General features: G+C 34.9%; 1 protein-coding gene across 1 annotated transcript in view; it reads left to right on the top strand.

Annotated features, from left to right (window-relative positions):
• LOC145673711 (UPF0598 protein CG30010) overlaps nucleotides 1–22,398 on the top strand; it is a 39,281-nt gene extending 16,883 nt beyond the window's left edge. Inside the window, exon 3 of the mRNA XM_081743428.1 lies at nucleotides 18,984–22,398. Coding sequence (XP_081599554.1) covers nucleotides 18,984–19,453 — 470 coding nt within the window. The 3' untranslated portion in view covers nucleotides 19,454–22,398. The remainder of the gene's footprint in view (nucleotides 1–18,983) is intronic.
• The last annotated feature ends 3 nt before the right edge of the window (nucleotides 22,399–22,401 follow it).

Below are 22,401 nucleotides of genomic sequence, written 5' to 3'. Positions count from 1 at the left end.
AAGGCTTATGAAGATTTTCGTCTTGATAGATTTGTAAATAAATCTAAACTGCTGTCTGATCCTATTATAAGACTGAAGGAACCGAGAAATAAACGAGATCAACGAGTTAAAGATAAACAATCTTATGGTAAACAGAACAAAACAAACAAACAAAAATGAAGGAGGCCACAAAATGCTATAGGATTCTTGAAATTGCTAAGGAAAGAGGCTATGATACTGATGTAATTTTGAAGTACGATATCACACTTTCCAATAGTTTGTTTGATTCAGATGGCTTTACTTTAGCAACTACGAAACATACACTCTTATCTGAACTACTCAAGAATTTAATACCTGATGATTGTATGTTTTCTACTGTACCAGCAAACCTTTTTGTATTGTTGTTGATGTGATGAACCAACTAAGAAAAATTCCAGCCAAAACATTAAAACTCCAGGAAATGTGCGCAACGGTCTTGGATATGTCTGTAAAGAGCAGGAAATAATATCGGGTAGACTTTGTATTGTGTAGCTACCAAGAAGTGTCAAAAAAGCAAGGAACAAGAGAGAGAAAAAAGATGGCTGATACAATTGAACTCCTACAATTGATAGCTCCACATGCTGTCCCGTGCAGATGGAAACATTTCAGGCGTTTTCTAGAAACAAAGAGTTACTGCAGAAGTGTTTCAAAAATACAATAATTGCAGAGGCACAAGTATTAGAATTTCGAACATACCTAGGTGCATTAATGGCACAACAAATTCTTCAAGAACTTCAGCGATATAAATTTGTAATTCTGTAATAAAATCACATTCTGAATTGGAATTTGACATTGAGGAAGCAGATCTTAGAATTATACCACACTGCATCGATAATAGTTGTAATGTCATATGATGCGGATGTTGCCATACTGCTTCTGCACTTTTATCAGATGATGATTTCTTATGGAATACAGGAACTTTGGTTGATGAAGTCAGTAAACAGCACAATTCCCATTCATACAATAGCCGAACGCTTGAGTCAATCTTTGTGTAAATCTTTACTTGCTCTTCATATATGAACTGGTTGAGATGTCACTAGTAAGATCGGTACTAGAACTTCAGCCTTAAAAGCACATCTAGAACTCTATTTACAAGATTTCGGGCTATCATTTCTACGGGATCAGAAGAGTTTTTCTCAAGCTGAAGAACTACTTGCTTTGCGAAGGAAAAACGTTAGATGAGTTGAAGTGATACATGTACAACAAAAGTTTGTTGGAATCAGTGAATGAACTGCCTCCTACATCACATTCTCTATCTACTCATCTAAAACGTTGTTACTATGTTGTTCATACTTGCGCATCAGTCATGGCGCCTCATCACAGAGTAAATCCAGTGGAATATGGATGGTGCTTCGACGATGAGGTTTTAATGCCTGTACAGAACATAAATTTCATTCCTGACAGAATCTTCCATTGTTGTGGGTATAAAAGTGGTTGTTCGAATATGATACGTGCTTGTAAACGTGAAAATATTATATGCTGATCAGTTTGATCAGTATGCTGATCATGATTTGTGATAATTAGCAAAATAAATGAAGATCAAGTGTCACAAGCCTTTGATTACTGTGAATTTATCTGTGAACTACAGGATGACAGGAAATAACTCGTACAAATTTTGGCACATCCTGCCAGGAATGTAGTGCCCTCTAGCCAGATAAGTGTTGTTTTGTTGGATTCTTGTGTACTACTATGAGCAAAATAAATGACGCGTCTCTTTATTTTGAAGTTTTTTGAAAATATCTCCGTTTTCTTTATATGTTCGAAATTTCGGAAGGTTTCCCCAGCAGGACAGGTTAATAACAAACCCGTTTTTAAAATTTGTGTTAGATATTAGCTTAAAATAAAGAAATTAGAAACAAAAAACATTAAATCGACAGAAATCTCGAGAATTACCAACTCTGCTAAAGTGGGAAATTTTCAAGAACGCGAGGGAATTCTGCAGTTCAACACGAAGCAGCGACATCTATGTCATTGAGAGAAGCGTGGATTAGATCTACAAACGAAAATTTTAACGAAATATTTCTAGTATGTCTTATTATATGCATTATCAGCGAACTCCAAATATATGAATCTATGCTAAGTATTAACGTATAGATAGTGCAAATAGTGGAAATTACCTATGGAAAAAGACGAATTGTTAGCCCAATCGTAATGAAAAATCGTCTTTACTGTAGAACAGGTTCAGCTTACGTAAGAAAGCAAATAGCTCAGTTAGATAAAGCAACGAGTTTGTATACCGAAGGTAGACGGTTCGAATCCCGTGGAAGTACTGTAGTCATTTTTATCACGAAGGTTATTTATTTATTTTTTATTTGGGAAAGAATCAAATTGTAACATATGTGTAAAACTCATGACGATACCAAAAAAAAAAAAAAGAAAAAAAAGAAAAGAAAAGAAAAGAAAAAGAAAAAAGAAAATATCGTCGCATTTGCATTAGTGTCTCTAATTTTTGTTTGCAAACAGATTCGTAATTATTTCCCCTGTGCTCACTGATGCATAACGAATGTTTTCCAGTAAATGTTAATTCTAATTTGGAGAATTTTATAGTTTCACAATGTTTCTCACTAGATAGTCTTCTGTCTACGTGTATGGATATTTTGATAACAGATTTCCCTATTAAATGTTTAATTTTCTCTATAAATATTTGTCTTAAATTGAAATTGTTTTGAATTTACTACATAAGCAAAGTTGCCTGAAGGAGGAGAGCTCAAGTAATAGATATTCTACGTAAAAGCAACCTATTGTAGAATGATGATGCTTCTTACTTTCAGCACATAATCTTAACGTTAGAGAGTCAGAGAGAGAAAAAATCCTGTTTTTCCTCCCCTATGACCACTCATCTTAAAGCTCTACCTATAATGATTCGTGTCACATAATTTCGGCTCTCCAAAGACATTCATATTTATTATTATTATTATTATTATTATTATTATTATTATTATTATTTTTATTATTATTATTAATATTATTATTATTATTATTATTATTATTCCTGAATATGCCACCCTTACATAATGTTGTAACTTTAGTAATAATTTGAGCAACCACGTCACAAAATTTAAAATGTATGAGGGGCACGACGTTTTATTTCCCCTCCTCTCTTTTCAGCACCATCCAACAGAAGGTATATAATTTCTGAGAAGCAGGGCAGACAAAATGAATAAGAAATATGTTTAGAGCATCCTTTCCTCCTTCGTGAATGTAATATTACGTAGCATTTTTTATTCTACTGAAGACGACCCTAGGCCGTTATGGTTAGGTAACAAAAGAAATACCTAATATATTTATAGCGCCCCTTAACTGTAATATTACCTCTTCTTTATTTGTTCGAGGCTTCCCTACACAACCAAGGGTGACAAAAAGAATAGGAAAAGTGTCTAAAGATTACAAAAGACTTTATATTTTGTCAGAAACAAGGCAGTATATACACAACATTGCTTTCATTAACAAGTGTTTCACCCTTGAGTCGCTTATAAAATTAGGCAGAATAACTTTTGCCGATCATTGTTCTAGAGGGATTTGTCCAGGATAGTTTGCTGTCGAGCTAATAACGATGAGTATGTTTATTTACATCACTGTTAAAGAAATAGCAAACTTTCTGAAAGGAACTTACTTAGAAAACAGATCTTCCTTCTACCAAGCCAGAACCCACTCTGAAAAATTGCATCTGGCGTTCTGAGTGAAAGTTCTATGGGACTATTAGAAAAATATATTCCCGTTTCCACGCTGATGGTAGAATTTCTTAAACAGTTATTGAATTACGTTCGAAGGGTAGGCGTAAATAGCGCCCCCGCAACAATGTGGCGTGGGGACCGCAAAAGCTGCAAGGCCAAAAAATATACAGAAAGTACGCAGGGGCGGAGCAGGCCAAATTTTCACACGGGCAAAGTGACTTTTTGGCGCCCTTCCCCTAATAGTAGCCTATATTTTACATTTTATCATAGTGTTTTTAATAGTTTAAACCAGGAGCGTCATTTCAGATTTTGCTTTGGGGGGGGGGGGGGGCAAGACCTCTTGATGTAAGTAAAATTTCGCGTTTTTCACTGATTTACTACTATTCTAATGATAAAATCTATATACATCTCAAACTCAGGGGGGGCAAATGCCCCTCCCTGCCCTCCCTAAATGACGCCCCTGTTTTAAACCCATTTTCAAAAAGAAATCCATTACCTAGGAAAACTTCACAAAGAATATGGCCCGCTATAAACAATACCAACTCCACCCCCCTCTGGTCTAGTGGCTAGCACGCCTGCCTTCTGTGGTACCGGGTCCAATTCCCGGTGGATTACTGTTGAACGATAAAAGTGGTTCGGATTCCACTATAGTTAGTATCCACATCTCCCTTGCCCATTAAGGCATAACCGTGGAACGCTAAACTCAAGCAAACAAACAAATAATACTTAATTCCCGGCAATCTTTATTCTACATGCCATCTCTCAATTTTTCGATACAGCCCCCTTAGTACTATGAAACTCTCTTCTTCCATAGTGAAATGGAAAAAGATCATATAATTGCCACTACTTTACAAGAATATAAACCAAAAACGTCAGTAGAAAGCACATTATAAAATTTACTTTTTGAGGCTCGTTTTGGTGCCCCTCTTTCTCTGGCGCCCCGGGCAGTCGCCCGGCCCTTAGTCCGCCCTTGAAAGTACGGACGCATAACTAAGGACTGCGGAGGAGAGGTTAACCTTCATGTTATGCCACTGGTTTGACGTGTTTGAAATGTTCAGTAGGTGATCGGTTAGTGAAATAATTTCGACGGTTACTGATGTTTAAAGTTTAGCTAAGACAAAGCTACCTAATCAAATACATTTGATATCGCGATGTCACAATTTGATTTTTCCTCACATAAAAAAGATAACAATAGTAATAAAAACCCTTACTCGTACTGGGCTCCTAACTAACTAACAACCTAGTTCTTACAGACTAGTTGCTCTGACCAACTGAGTTTCGATTTCTTACGCGAAAGAAGTCTGTTATATTCAGAGGCATGCTTTTCATTATCAAGACTGTTCGAAGTAATACGAACATGGCTTAAGAACAGAGACGGAACTGAATTACCACTCGATTGACCTTGAGGGCAAATCACCAAAGCGTAGCTATAAACGTAAGTTCAGCATGCATTTCTCTGGAGTTGTGTTCAGTATTCCTATCTGCCAGTCATGCTTGTTCGTAGGAGTAATATGTTACAAACCTAACCTTTCGATAGAGGACAATGACAGAGAATCAGAGGAAAGGAATTCTTGCCATTGTGAACGTGGTGGGATACCACCATATGCAATAAAACTGACGCGTCTCCTTGAAGTGATATTTCATCGAAAATAACTCGTTTTCCTTTATATAGTCTATCCGAAGTTTTTGAGGGTTTCAAAATGAGGAAATGTTACTGACAAACAAGGACGCATTTAGGGGTGGGTCCAGGGGGTCCGGACTCCCTCTGAAACCCCAACTTTTCCAAAGTGACTCATTTGATTTTTTTCATATTTCATAAACAATGATTGCATTAATTGGTCTATTATATGTCTAATGAAAATGTGCTCAAAGTGTGAGTTAGTTTTGTAGTGTGGATTTTCTTCAATCGAAGTTTTTTATTCGATAATCTGACATTCGATGTATTTGAATAATACAATAATTTTATTCGTATTATCCAAATACACACTTCAGTAACAACTGCGGCCTAACACAGTTAAGAAATTGAATTGAAAAAGTTTAGTGCGGTGGCCCTGTAATTGAATATTTTTTGAGAAACTCCCTAGCTTTTTGTGGTAAACTCAGGCTTTTCTTTTTCGAGCGACAAAAGAGAGAAGAAAATATAGTGATTGTGAAAGTAATATCAAATTCAGATTTCAACGGATTTACATGTTTCATGGCGTCTACATACCGAAAATGTGACTTTTCGACACCCGTCCTTCCGGTCCGTCCGTTCGGCACACTTTTATATGCACTCGCCTAGAGGCCATACCGTTCAACTTATCTACACCAAATTTTAAACTTAGGGTTTACTTAGTATTCTTACAGGAGCTTTTCCATTTTTTCCTACCACCTAAAATAAGTGGGGTTTACAAACAGCCGAAAATCGAAAAACGCTATTTTCTCAAAAATGGTTTTAACAATTTTGTTTATTTTTCATTAATCAATATTTAATTAACAACCCTATATTGCAGTATCAGATATTTCTCTTAGAAAAATTTACGAGGGGTAGTTTATTCTTGGAGGTGACTTTTTCTCGACGATTTTCTCAGAAAAGACCCTGGCGAATTTTGTACACACTTCATAAATAAATATTTGGCCTTACAACATGGTATAAGTCAATTGACCTGGAAAATATATGAGTAGTAGTTTATTCTTGGACTTGAATTTATTCCCAGTGAGTTTTTCAAACACGACCAGTTGGCAACCCTGTATCTCGACAACGAAGCTGAATTCGAAAACTGCAAGAGGACCATTTGTCTCCTTTTGATGTCACGAATCACCTCCCGAAGTTTGTGGATATCTTTCAGGTTCACCCTTAATGAAGCTTCTTTTCGAAAAGTTAACTATTAACTTTAGGCATTGTTTATCTTTTTTTAAATCACAAATGTCGTTATTAATTTTAAGGCAGAGAACTACTTCTGAGAGAATAGATCTTGAAAAATAATTTTAAAACTTAGACTTTTGTTTTCGAGACATTCCAGACAAGACGAGACATTTTACAAGCTATCTCGTGTCCAAAACATTTGCCTCGTATTATCTTGGATGTCACAAAGCGCGTCTTGTCTCTTTCTCGAGACATGTCTTATCTCGTGCGCATTCGTTAACACTTGGAAAGGATTATCTTTCTACTCAAAGCATTGTTTTTATAATGGTTGCATATTTATGATAATTGCTGTCCACATAAATTACAGTCCTTTCAGTTGAATTATTTATTATTATTATTATTATTGAAATTGCAATATCTAGTTTAACGTTGGACGATTATGCACCTACGCTAAGGGAGAATGATGATGAATGAAATGGTGAAATGAAGAAAGTGGGAGGAAAATGGAAAATTTCAAGAAAACACATACCCATGCACACGGTATTTGTCCACCTCAAATTTCACTTGGCACGAAGTGGAATCGAGCCACGGACCCCCTGCACCAAAGGTCCCTGCAATGCTTTATTATTATTATTATTATTATTATTATTATTATTATTATTATTATTAATAATAATAATAATAATAATAATAATAATAATAATAATAATAATAATAATAATAATAATTGAAGCGAGCTTAACGAGTTTCAACCGTACGACTCAACCAACGTTTGGGTGCCTGTTCGTTCGTCTGCTCCTCTCATAAAAGACATTTCATTTTAATGAAACTAGTAAGTGCCTTCTTTTAGCTCTGCGAAGTAACTATTGCTTGGAATATGAATCTGCAAAACATAAGAGTGCAAATGGTGCAAGTTTCCACTTATATATACAAAACAATTTTGCAATATCAACTACGTGAATCTTGTCCCATAAAGAAGCCGAAACCCCTACACCGAAGAGCCCTCCGAGATTTAATCATTGTCCACACGGACTGAAATTGTCATTTGAAGCCAAGACTTTAATATGAAGCCAATAATTTCTTTAAAATAGACGGAAAATTCGGAAGTTATAAGCATTTTCATATTTTTGACTTTTCCCATAAGGGAGCCGTAGCCCCCTATACTGAAGAGCCCCCCCCCCCCCGGAGATTTGATAATTGTCCACTCGGATTGAATTTGTCATTTGGAACCAACACTTTAATACGAAGCAAAATATTTCTTTAAAATAGACGAAAAATTCGAAAGTTATAAACATGTTAATAATTTTGCCTTTTCTCATAAGGGGGCCGTATTAGCCTACACTGAAGAGCCTCACGAGATTTGATCATTGACCACTTGGACTGAAATTCTCATTTGAAACCAAAACTTTAATATGAAGCCAAAAATTAAACTTTTACATCAATTTAAACTGACTGGGTTCCGGTTCCTCCCACTATTGTTTAGTTTAGTTAAGTGGTAATTTGTGACAGCTTCACATCATCAAAAGAATGTTTCACTTCCCCTCCCCTCCCCCAGGAGTTCGTGCTGGATCCACCACTGGAATCAATAGACACTCTTTCTATTCTTTTTGTCACCCTTGATTGTGTAGGGGCTCCCTCGTACAAATAAAGAAGCGGTAATATTACAATCAAGGGGCGCTATATATTAGGTATTTTTTTTAGTTACCTACCCCTAACCGCACAGGGCCATCTTTCGTAGAATAAAAAATATTACGTGATATTCCAATCATGAAAGGGGAGAGGATGCTGTAAATATATTTCTTATTCATTTTGTCTGTCCTGCTTATCAAAAATTACTTTCTGTTGGAAGGGCACTGAAATGAGAGGGGCAAAATAAAAAGTCGTACCCCCTCCTACATGGTTGCTCAAATAAGTACTAAAGAAAGCATTTTAAACTAAGATATTTAAGATTTAAACTAGGAAACTAAGATATCCTTACATTATATAAGGATGGCATATTCAGGATTATTATTATTATTATTATTATTATTATTATTTGAATGTTTTTGGAGCACCGAAATTTTGTGAGACGAACAATGATATGTAGAGGTTTAAGATGGGTGGTAATAGAGGAGGAAAAATCAGGATTTTTCTCTGTCTGACTCTCTAACATAAAGATTATGTGCTGAAGGTAAGAAGCACCATCATTCTACAATAGGTTGCTTTTACGTAGAATATCAATTACTTGAGTTCTCCTCCTTCGGTCTACTTACCTTATGTAGTAAATTCAAAACAATTTCAATTCAATACAAATACATTGTAAAACATTTCCGTAATTAAACATCTAGAGAAAATTAAACATTTAATAGGGACATCTGTTATCAAAATATCCAAACACGTAGATAGAAGACTATCTAGTGAGAAATATTGTGAAACTTTATAAAATTCTCCAAATTAGAATTAACATTTACTGGGAAACATTCGCTATGCGCCAGCGAGCATATGGTGAGCAGTGAGCACAGGGGAAATAATTACGAAACTGTTTGCAAACAAAATTAGGGACGCTAATGCAAGTGCGACAACGGCATTTTTTCTTTTTTTGGTATCGTCATGAGTTACAATTTGATTCTTTCCCAAATAAAAAAATAAAAAAAATAACCGTAGTGTAGTGATAAAAATGATAACGGCACTTCCACGGGATCGAACCCGCTACCTTCAGCATACAGACTCGTTGCTTTAACTAACTGAGCTATTTGTTCTTTTACGTGAACTGAGCCTGTTCCGGTAAAGACGATATTTCATTACGATCGTCCTACCAATTCGTCCTTTTCCATAGATAATTTCCACTATTTGCTCTGTCTTTAAGTTAATACTTAGCATATATTCATATATTTGAAGTTTGCAGATAATGCATATAATAAGACATACTAGAAATATTCCTTAAAAGTTTAGTTTGTAGATTTAATCCACATTTCTCTCAATGACATAGATGTCGCTGCTTCGTGTTGAAATGCAGAATTCCCTCGTGTTCTTGAAAATTTCCCACTTTAGCAGAGTTGGTAATTCTCGAGATTTCTGCCGATTTAATGTTTTTTGCTTCTAATTTCTTTATTTTAAGCTAATATCTAACACAAATATTAAAAACGGGTTTGTTATTAACCTGTCCTGCTGGGGAAACCTTCCGAAATTTCGAACATATAAAGAAAACGGAGATATTTTCAAAAAACTTCAAAATAAAGAGACGCGTCATTTATTTTGCTCATGGTAGTACCTATACATGATTTTTTATAACATCCAGCCATATGTTCGAATCTTGTAAATAGCATGCTTGAAGCATGTATCGTTATTGAATCCTAAGGTGAATACACTAAATACTAGATTACTTTAATTTCTTATATTTACCTTTTACTGGCCCTTTTTTCTTCCTTTCTTATATACGAGAATGCTTTGTTAAGGTATAAACGTAAAAACTTAATTCTTGTTTCTAGTTAATGCTCAAGAGACATTTAGAGCTGAATTAAGCATTCATTTATTCTTCATAAATTTCAATTTTGATATTATTTTCTTCCCTAGTAGTGACCGAGAGATACTTGGAACTAGAGTTACGTATTTTATTTCTGTCAAAATTCAATTTTAATTTTATCTGTCTAATTAATCCCCAAGAGACATTTGGAGCTAGAATTACGTATATTTATTTATTTTCACAAAATTTAGTTTTATTTACTATAATCATATTTAGTTTTAGTTTAAATCTTACTTCTATAAAATCTAGAAGAGCAACCTTGTGTTCGATCTAAAATCATACTTGTTTCCTTATATTATTTTAGCAATATATATATATATATATAAGAATGAAATCAGCTCTAAAACTAGTACAACTTTTTATGGCCAATTCTTCGACGACAAAAAAGCTTAAACTCACTGGAGAAACTAACACAGCACGTGCTACATATCCGAAGATAAATTTTAAACATTCAAGTTATTTTTATATTCCTATTGTGTGAAGCTTAGCATACAACAATTTCTTGCTTGCTACTGTGTTTCTATTGTGTTGCATGAACTGCATTGACAGAAGTAATATATTTTGTTATTTTATCAAGATTCACAGCTTACATTGTATGAACTAATTCTTCTCATATCATCCAATGCTACAATTTTTTATTTTTATTTATTTGTTAATGTTGTGAAAGATAATACGTATTTTTGGCAGGTTAAGGTGAATCACTACCCGGAAGTCAGTATAAGCATTAGTTCATTGCCTTAACCAACTCGTAAAGAAATGGCACATATTATAAATATTGCACTATAAAATAGAGTTACGCGTCAGCTACAACAGGAGATACTATTTTCTGTGTTTATGTATTCTGTTAGCTAAAAAAGTAACATATAAGAAGAAAACTGATGGTGATTATGTTTTCTGTTATCTAAAAAAATAACATATAAGAGGAAAACTGATGAGTTTTAAGATGAGTACGCAAGATGACGCTTGCTGTTAGATTTTGCTACTCCTGTGCTCAATTTTATGAAATTTTTACTTAAAGCATAAATTATTTTATAAGTAGTTGTCTCATTACGGAATATGGATATTATATGACCATTTTTCGTGTTATGTTTTACATTCTATCCAAATATAATTCTATGTTTACGGAAATAGTTTTAGCGGCTGAATCTCATGCTTGCGCGGGACGCCATAATGCTTCGTTGCCAAACATGCATGTCTATTGTTGCAGTCACAGTAGTAGGGTAAGTCCTTGTTAGCGTTTCAAGTCCAGAGTCGGAACCTGTGAATTGTGACAAAACTATTATAAATAATAAAAGTGGAAAATGGGGAAACGGAAGAAATCATATACAAAAAAGAAGAATCCAACTCAAAGTAAAAAATCGAAGAGCCATGGGAAGCGAAGAGAAAAAACAGCTAAGCGCTTTTCAATTTTTAACTGTTTGTTTCCACGTAAATATTATGCACACATGTAATACAAAGGTAGTTTATTTTGACGATCATTCTGAACGTTAAGTATGCAATGTGTGTTCTTTCTGTTTTCTTCTTTCCTTTTCTTTCTTTCTTTATTTTTGCTGAAACTCATTTTGCTAAGGTAAAATATTATATATTTTAATATATGTTTTTGAGCTTTCATATATACACGAATAGTTGCCTGAACTCATTAGTGGAAAATACTAATTAATTTCACTTACTAGGGAAGATCGTGGGGTGTTACTCTGGCTTCATACTGACACTATGTTCAGTTGACTCCTTTTTACATATGAAACAATTAGGCAACCGGAGAAATCCTCGAACGCAAGCTTGTTCGAATTATGAGCGTTGAAAGTTCAAAATTGAACAGATTTTGAAAAAGGTTTGAAGTAACCACGCTTTTTGATATACACGCTTCAGGTTTGGTACTGGGGTGTTTTCTTGGGTGCTCAACAAAATGGTGAGGTCAAAACGTACGTATTTTGCAAGATAAGGGAACTTATTGAGGAAGGATTGAAGGGTAATGGGTCTTACAACTTGCAAATTGCATCCTGTTTGGCACACCGGGTCAATAGGCTAATAAAATGTATTTTTTACCAACTGTATTGTCATTCAAATGTCACTTTTCTGTGTGGCCACCTAAACATTAAACAATGATATTTGTCTCCGAAACGCTTTGTCGCGAAATTAACTTGAACGGGACTCCCAACCCAGCCGGCCTCTGTGCATTGTGGAGAAAATGAAATATTTCAGTTTAACGTCCGATGATTATACCCTTTAGGCTAAGAAAAACGATGATTAAGGCAAGTGAATGGTGGTGGAAGAATTGATGGAATGAGAAGAAAACAGGAGTACCCCAAGAAAACAAATGGACATGACAGTATTCATTATGGAAGACGGTGTTTCAAAATCTCATCCATAGCCATTTTTTTTTAAATTTTCAATGGATTTTAATGGCGATTATTGGAAAATAGTGGCCAAACTTCAGGCAATATTTTACGGTATTCCGCGAGAAATGTGACCAAAAAAACAAAAAATCGGCTAGCGATGATGTATGTAAACAGCGGTTTTCTCGAGAATAAAAGTTACCTGGTTCACAACTTTGAGCGCACATTCCCGCTAACCATTTTTTTCTTTCTTTAAATTTTTCGGTCAATTGAATATCTTAGAATATTTCCTGGAGTTTGACCAATATTTCCCCACAATCGACATTGTAATTCGCTGAAAATTAAGTACATGGCTGGCGATGATGTATTAGAATACCGTATTCTGCCATGCATAAGCATAGGCCGACAGGGTTCGAAGTACCACTCAGGAGTTCCACGGCAGGCCTGTCTGGCGCTGCGCGAGCTGTTTGGATCGCATTTCCGCACGATTAGGGTCTAACTAATAAATAAAATACCGGTGGTATAAACTAAAATTCGTATTTACCCTCAATGCCAGCCTTAGTAGATAATTTATTTGATTTAACTTCATTTTAACAATAACATGATTTTCGTTTTCTACATATGATACTATATTTTAATGTGGCCCAATGCAAAATTTTTGCTTAACAACTGATCCGGACAAAACAACACATTGGTGACAGAGCTTCTTGAGAAAATATTGGTCTCACTCCTAGCTACAGAAGGGGAAGAATCAGGCCTGTAGCCAGCCCAAAAATGTTTGGGAGGGGGGTGATCCAACCATATTATAGTTCATCACCATATTATTGTTCATTTGCAAGCCTACCGTGAAAATGTAAGGGCGGTAGTAGAAATTTAAGGGAAATCCGGCCCCCCAGACCTCCCATAGATACGGGTCTGGGAAGAACACTACAATATAGATCATCACAAGTTTAATTGTGAATACCACGACGTTCTTCATTGAATTTTGCACACCTTACAAAACGTTTTCAAGACAAATGCTTTGGTTCAATTTGAAGGCTACACAGAAAGTGACATTTGAATAATAATACAGTCGAATAGGGGTATCAAATACATCTTATTAGCTTATTGACCCAGTATGCCAAATGGGGGGCAGTTTGCAAGATGTAAGACGCTATTACCCTTCACACCCTTCCAAATAATTGCCCTTATCTTGCAAAATGCGTAAATTTTGATCTTACTACTGTGTTGGGCATCCAGGAGAACTCCCTGATGCCAAAACTGAATCGTCTATCCCAAGAAATGGTTCATCAAACTTTCTGCAAAATCTGTTCAATTTTGAACTTTTAACTAGAGATGCAAGGGATCGGAAAAAAACCGGCTTTTTTTGGAAAAAAACTCGGTTTTTTCTGCTTTGCTTTTTTGCTTCGGAAATTTTGGGCTTTTTTCAAAATACTGCTTTAAATTGATAAAACAGACTTTGTATCGCTTCTCTATAACACAAAAAATCATTTAATTAGTGGTTGATGCTGATAATAATATAAAACATCGAAAATAAACTATGAATTTCGAAAAAATATTTCAAACAATTTTTCTTCAACATATTTACATTATGAATTCCACAGGATTAACCAATGTATATAATAAGAATTTTTTAACCTCCTATATACAAAAGTAAGCAGAGTTGGCAAGAACCGTGGTTGTTTTTGAAAATACCAAAAACCCGTTTTTTGGGGGATGTTTAAACCAGGCTTTTTTGACTTAGATTTTTTGCTTTATGTATTTATATTACATATTCACAGAAATAAGTTTGTTTCGTCTTGATGTTATTATGCAACAGCGGGGTTATGCCGGAAGAACTCCCATAAGCTTAAAGAAGTGCGGTCAGTAAATTTCTTAAGTTGAGAATCTCCCGCCCTAGCCATTGGGAAAATCCCGTCATTACTTGAAATGTAAGACAATAACGGGAAAATCCTGTTATTGCTTTGCATGTAAAATTTAAAGGTCAACGTACCATAATCAGTACGCTAAAACTGAGGTATTAAATTACAAATTTAGTACGTAGATATCATTGAAAGTCCAATCCAAGCTAATGTTGGAAGCTACGTAGACAATCAATAAATTTTGCCAATTTCTATCAATACATTTAAGCAATATTGGCTTCTTTATAAAACAACACGCATTTAGGCATGTAGAAATATACAATTTGGTTTGTTTCGTATATTTAGGCTTAACATCCTTACGAAATACCGAGGTTATCAAGGAGAAGACTTTCGCTTAAACTGACATCCGAACCGCTACTTGGGTTACGCATGAAAGAAGGTTTGTGGTTCGACCGAGAATTGAACATGGGACACCTTGATTAAAAGGTGAAAGGGAAATAAAACTATTGCAGGTGGTTTGATATCTGGAAACGTTACCATGAAGTTCACACGATTCACATTTTTCATTCTTTTTATTTTTGTGGTTTAAACCAGTTATTAAAAAAAAAAAAAAAAAAAAAAAAAAAGTTGGTGTAAACCAGCCAATCCTAAAAGTAAACACTTCTTTTTAAAGAATACACAAATAACTAGCAAAATAGTATGTAGTATTTTTACTTCAAAATATTCCATACCCTCTTTTTGAAACAAAATAAAATTAAAATAAAACATAAGAGAAATACTTAGATTTATATGATACACTTAAAGGCTGCACATCTAGAGCTTTTGGTTCTGTATATTCTTGAAATTCTACAGTTAAGTTTTATAGAACCATCATCACAGTTTACCCAATCCTCAAGTTTTCTGAATTTTTAACAAGAGGGATTCAACATATTATTACGGAACTCCCCCCCCCCTCAAAAAAAAAAAAAAACTACGGAATATATTTAAGTTAAGCTAAATACAACTGCACAACAAACATGACTGAGTGATTAGCTTTTGCGCTTCTATCGGGAAGTCCGGGATTCAACCAGCATTCGACCATTCTGACAAAGCTTTTCTTCATTCCATCTGTGAATGTAGAAATAGTGCGTGTACTGTGAGTTGGGCGACTTCCTTTTTTATTGTTTTTAAATCGTTATTATTACTAATTACCAGCAGTGACGGTTTTGCGAAGGTTAGGGGGGCGGTCTTTCGGACTGAAGCCCGTTCCCCAAAGTTACGAAATGTCTGCAACAAACGAAATATCTATTATTTATGCCTTTACTCATAAACTTTAAGCTCCCGTCAAATAAAAATTACGAATGTTTAAAAAAACTAAACATTAGTAAGAAACCCTTCCCAAAATACTTTTCTAAATCCACCACTGATTCTCAGTATAAAATGATTTTTAAAGTTGTATCCGGAAGATTATTGCTAAACATATAAACGAAACGAAATATTAGTTATGCCTGTACTCATAAACTTCAAGCACCTCCCAAATAAATTAGAACTTTTTAGGAAACGAAACAATCAGAAAAACCCTCCTAACGCACTTTCCTAAATCCGCTACTGATTATTTGTATAAATTGGTATTCAAGGTTGTGTCCGGAAAGTTATTGCTAAATCACTTCACAGCTACAGTATAACAGAAATGTGGAAGTACGGTTTGACGGATATATTGAAAAACGTGCGCTTTGACGGATAAATAGAAAAACGGGCAAGTTTAACTTTTGCGCTAGAAGCTAGAGTACTAAAAGCTCTTAGAAATGAAACACGGATGACAAACTAGAGAAGAAAAAAGATGTCGATAACTCAAAAGTTAAAATAAAGTTAAATAGCCTCTAAAATTACCCTCAAATACTACATTCTTCATGTTAGCTTTAATTCGTAAAACATGTGCTCCATCCATCTTGATGGTGAATTTCAGAGCGAAATATCACATTCAGGTCATGGAATTCTTATCTAACTATAGAATATACTATAAGAAAGCTATTTAGATAGAAAAATCATGAAGTTGAAAAAAGCCAAAATTTCCAAAATTCTCGTTTTTTTCCCAAAAAAGCCGGCTTTTTATGTGAAAAAAACCATCGATTCAAAAAAGCCGGCTTTTTTGCATCTCTACTTTTAACACTCATAATTCGAACACGCTTGCGATCGAGGATATCTCCGGTTGCCTAATTGTTTCATATGCAAAAAGACGTCGACTGAGCACAATATCGATACGATGTCAGAGTAACATCCTGTGACCTTCCCTAGTTAGTATTTAAAAAATTTATAAAACCGTAAAATTTGATTATTTTTTTCCTATAATGAAAAGAAAGTATGTATATCTTCAGTTGAGAAACGCAACCACTCATGTAGAAATGCAAATCCTTTTTCTACTCCGGAGCTCCAGTGGCTCCGTGGTAGAGGTTTGACATCTTGTATGTGGTTAGATCTCAGCATAACCGAGAGACATGAATTTTTTTTTTTTTTTTTTTTTTTTTTTGTAACGTCCTATCATTGTGTTCCGAAGGAAATGTGATGATGATGACAATGAATGAAATAGTTGAGTGAAAGAAAGGGAGGGACCCGGAAGAAACCCACACATATGGTTTGTCTGTTGTCCACCACAAAGCAAACTTGGCACGAACTGGGATCCAGCCAAAAATCTCACCCACCAGAAGTGAGTGCTCTATGTCTAGCTCTTATTGATCCAATATTCTGGCCGTAAGTGATACGTGTACCACTTGCGGTTTCAACATAAGAATAAGGAGCGCAGATAGAACGCTTGGGACGCTGAATCTATACCAACAAATAATTGCTTGTTATCACCTACCGTCTTTGCTCTATGTAAATTGAAATTGTGATAAGAGGCAATGCAGAGTGACTGCATGAAGCGGCTACAATCACTGGCATAAGTCACGGTTCAATCTATAACATTTTCCACGCTGTGCTCAGATTTTGGAATGTGTGCGCCAGGATGGTATCATGCCAGCTGATAGACGAACTGAAGCAGGATGTGTTGATGTGTGACGAGATTTCGCCACTCCGCAAACTTTCAGAAGAGATTCGTTATTTGGAATGAAATATGGGTGCGCTATTACATCCCGGAAGTAAAATATGAAATTTTTAAGTTTTACGTCCCACGATTATGCCGGTTAGGCTGAAGGAAACGGTGATTATGAGAAATAAAATGAAATGGTGGAATGAAGAAAGTGGGAGGAAATGAGAGAACCCCGAGAAAACCCACGCAAACTTATGTTTGTCCACCACAAAGTTCACTTGTCGCGAGCTGGGATCGAACCAGGGGCCCCAAGCACCAGAGGTGAACGCTCTACCACTGAGCCGCCACGGCCCCATTCCGAAAGTAAGAAAGCGAGCATGCAGGGAAGTTAGTACTTTCTTCTGGGACCAAAAGGGTGTCATTTGGGAGCATTAGAGCCTACGGAACTCATAGTCAATAATAGCTTATATTCCGATCTCCAAAAAGATCGTAAACCTACTATACGAAGTAACACGGACTTCTGAAAACAAATTTCCTCGAAAACATAACAATACTCGGACTCATACTACTGCCTGTGTAATGACTGCGATCATTGAAAATCTTTTTTTTTTTTTTTCATCCTCCTTGCGTACCGAATCTCTCCTCAGTGGTTTTCACATATTTGTATCTCTTAAAGGCACTAAAGAGAAAGAAGTTGCAATCTGATGAAGAGGTGCAACAAATGGTATATGACTGGTTGCGTAGCCAATCAAAAAAAAAAAAAAAAAAAAAAAAAAAGTCCTTCAGAGGCATTGGGATACTTTGTAAATAATGGGAAACATATTGAGCGTAGAGTGGATTGTGTAGAAAAATTAAATTCATGTGTTTCATACTCGCTCAATGTTAAAAGAAAAAGTTTTAAAGGTTTTTGACACATCATAAAACTAGAAAATTGTTGTTTCCGTAAGTATTGGATATGAAAGTGGAGATACAATTTTAACAACCGGTTCCTAGATGAATGTCACAATTGAGCAAAGCAATATGCTCTGTCAACGATAAGGCCATGGGCAGCGGAGGCAAGAGGACAATGGCTTTACCCTGCATTTTCGAAAGGTGTTTGGTTGTTTCGAAACGTTTTTATCCAGAAACACACGTGAAGGCATATTATATTTGGTTACACCCATTAGAATATTTAATATAGGCCTTTTTAATGTAGTACACAAAGTTATGCAATATGCTTCAATAATAATTGTTTTGCATTAAGCGTTATGCATATCAATATATGTCTGGCTTTTTCCCCTTCCCCGCCCTTGGAAAAATCCTGCAGATGTTTCTGGATACGAGGTGTTCCTATTTGGAACTGTTATAATCTTCGGGTATGCATGTATAAAATGTAATCGTCTCTAAACACTTTTCTATTCGTAACTCATGTGGCACCATCGTATGTGTCGCAATGTGCTCTGCCATCTAGTGAGAAAGTTTTACCCTAAATTTGACTAGCGATCCAGCTTAAAGGAGACATTGTTCACTCATACGTTTCAATGCCAAATATCCATGGTGACTCTAAAGTAAATATTTTAGAATATATCTTCCTGGTAGCGCATAATCGATTGAGATAAAATATAATAATAGATACATTTTAACGTGTTCAAGTAGAGCATTTTTAAATTTGTATATTTATTTCTCTATTTATAAATTGAATATAAGAAACTTACCTGTTTTGAAGATGAACTCGTAATTATATATATATATTTCTTTTGCAGATAAAAAATTTTTGGCCTTCTTTTTTAGAAATCTTCGGAAGAACACCACTGGTAGGTATATCGAATTTCCCTTCTTGTCGCTTTGTGGAAGAGAAAGGAACTATATTCGCTGCGATGATCAACCTATAGTCTATACTCATGTAATAGAGAAGCAAGTAAATGACAAAGTAGAAGAGTTACTTGCTTATAACCATGCAGGCGATTTGCTAACCGTAAAATTTGAACCCGAAAAAGTGTACATGGCTCAAGAAACTGGACGAGTTTATCATCCATCATTTGAGCGTGCCGGTGGAATTGGTTTAGTGAGATCGAAATTTGCAATTGAACTTAGTAAAAAATTTGTATTTGAAAATGGAGAGGAATGTGGTCCTACTCATATTAATTGGAAAGACAATTTGTATAAACTCTCAGGTAATTGGTATGAGGATGCTAAAAACTTCATGATAAATAGGCAAACTGTGTGTGTCTAGTATGTTACAACGATGTAAAATCTTGTTTAAAGAAACTGTACAGCCGGGTCATTCCATAAGAAATTGACACAAAAAAAAGAAAATTTTTTCCTTCACATTTTCGGATTTTGATTACTTTTACATCACATGAAGATACCGTAGCAAGATTGAAAAATACCAGATTTCAACTGGTAGGTTGATTAGTTTTCGAAGTTTTACGGTTCGAAATTTCCAATTTTGGTTTTAAAAAAATGCATATATTAGCTTCTTTAATTTATCTCGACTCCTAATTAACGTACCGAACTAAGACTTACGTCATTGCAAAGCCATTGTTGTCACATCGCAAGTATAAACTTCCTGATTTTACCTACAACCAGATTTATCTAGTATTTTTCTTCACTTAACCGATCCTCGCCGAAGAAGCCATCTCATAACCAATTGGCCTTGTGTTTATTTTATTTTATTTTTTATTTTTTTATTTTTTTTTTTTTTTTTTGTATTATGTATAAATGTAAATGGCATACTTCCGCCGATTTATCTGAAAGAGTAGACAACCACTTTACTTAGCCAACACCGTATTGTGGAAGTTCACAGCATAAAAACTATCGGCTGAGTGTTTTCTACATTGAGGGATATTTCGTTAGGAGAACGTAGCATAATTTATATGGTGTGGCTAAAGCCCTATGGCGTAAATATACTTCAGGGAGGCCTCTACACATACGATGAATTACATTTATAAACACCATTTACTTATTTATTTCTACGATACTACGTCTTCATTTATGGCACACCCAATTCTTAAAATTAAATCTATCATGCCACAAAGTACACAGTATGCAAGCTACGTTCTCTTATTTAAATCACTTAATCCCATTACTCAACAACATTATTTCTGAAAATACAGTCAGCAGATAGTCCTAAGCAAACTTTCACTGACCTTAATATTCTGTAACGAATCGGATTAATGTCTACAGTAAATAATTTTTAGTAGAATTTTACATTTATATAGATATTTTGAAATAATTTGACTTAAATTAGTTTTCACTGCGTGGGTGTAAACAAAGAAACTACAATACAGCAATTTTACTGTTTGAAACGGTTTGAGATCACTTCAATGCAAATGGCGAAATGGTTAAGATTGAACGCAAAGTTAAATTTTGATGATAATTTACCCAATTTTGTGTCTAACGGCCTAGAAAGGAGAGGGGGGGGGTCTATTATAAACATTTGAACGTAGTTCCATATTTAAACAAAACGATGAAAATGTAAAACTAAATTACTGTTAAAAATCAAATACATAAACAAAATACACGGAAATATTGAATCGTCCAGCACACACATACATATACAAACATTCAACTGATCCTATCCAAAGCATACAAAACAGTAATACACATCAAATACTACTTACACCTACACATAAATATGCATAAATGAAAACTATTAATTACTAACTTCGTTTAATATTCAAATGAAACTGGCTCTGAATGTACACCTACGGATTTTTTTTTAAATAAATAAATATAGGAGGGAGGAATTTGACGGGACCAATGTGGCCCTAAGGTTCTAACTAACTCATTTCTAATTTCTAGTGTTGGTTAGGTCTAAAGTCTATAACACAATTATTTTATTTTATTTATTTATTTTTTTTTTTGGGGGGGGGGGAGGAATTCCTACTAACTGATCCTACATGGTGAAATGATAACTCCGGATGAATAAAGCCTGGACAGATTTAAGCTATCATCTTGTTAACTATCTTTTCATGCATTATAACACTGTAACCCATGGTCTTAAACGAATAATGACACGAAACTGACAAGAATCTTTAGAATGATTTTGCATAAACTTAAATAAGGGACAGGATATTCCGGTTGAAAAATAAAAAAAAAATCGAAATTTTGACTGTCGAAAATCTATAGCATCCCGGATAGAAAACTACTCATACTCACAGTTCGTTGACTTGAGGTTACTTGGTCCCGGATCGTATCTTGACGAATCTCTCACAATGGTCGTAGTCCAACTGCGACGTAAACAATCCCATGGAAATTTCTGCAGGATGTTATACAGGAACGTGTTGTGATATTCAACTGCTTATCAAAGTCTCACGGTGTCTGAAAACGGTTCATCCAATGTTCCTTAATCGGCTTATCTGCCGTTGCATTCAGTGGCAAAGTCGATCTCTTCCTTCCTTAGACTCGAACTATCTTGTAAGTATTGCAAAATGAAATATTCAGTTCTGCTTTTTACAGTTAATGTCTTATTTCGGTATCACTGGGTAATAATTAGTATACTTCATATCAATGTCCAATGTCAGACCCGGCAATGATGATAAGAGAGAACCGTGGCTTCTCCAAAAGCCAAACGCAAACTCCATCGTTGCTTCTTCAAGAGCCGGAAAAGAACTAACTCGCTTGACGCTGGACCTAACAACGGTGAAAATCCTGTAATCAATTATGATCAAAAGCGAAGTCACATGACTCTCCTCTATGTAAAGCATCATGACGCTTTTAACAACTAGCAATTTTTTTGGAATATGGGAATCTCAGAAGGGTGAGGGGTGGTCTAAACTATTTTATTAAAATTCTGATTAGAGAAGAGTTAAAAACACTTGTAAAGGTGTTTTGACAGATGGCTTGCGAAAGAAAAAAATGTGTATTCCAGATATTTACCAGATGTTATGCCCAAATATGGAAATAGACGCCGAAATATTTTATTAACTTTTAAGAACAAAGAGAAATATTTCTGAAATTATAAGTTTTGTCTTTTCACCTAAATGTTACTAAATGATTTAAATTAAAAATTAATTTGGGACGTAAAATAAATGAATTTAATAAATAAAGAAAAAATTTGTTAATATTCAGAGCCATTTACATACAGTGTGTTCAATTTCTACTGCTAATCCTAAACCTTAAAAAAAAATTTAGTATACACAAGTGTAATAGACATATTACACTGATGAATTTCTTTAT

This window comes from Thermobia domestica, chromosome 2 (assembly GCF_964235325.1).
Source record: "Thermobia domestica chromosome 2, izTheDome1.hap1.1, whole genome shotgun sequence".
In the NCBI taxonomy this organism is placed as follows: domain Eukaryota; kingdom Metazoa; phylum Arthropoda; class Insecta; order Zygentoma; family Lepismatidae; genus Thermobia; species Thermobia domestica.
Note: the sequence above shows the minus strand (reverse complement) of the source record. Positions and strands in the feature narration are given on the sequence as shown.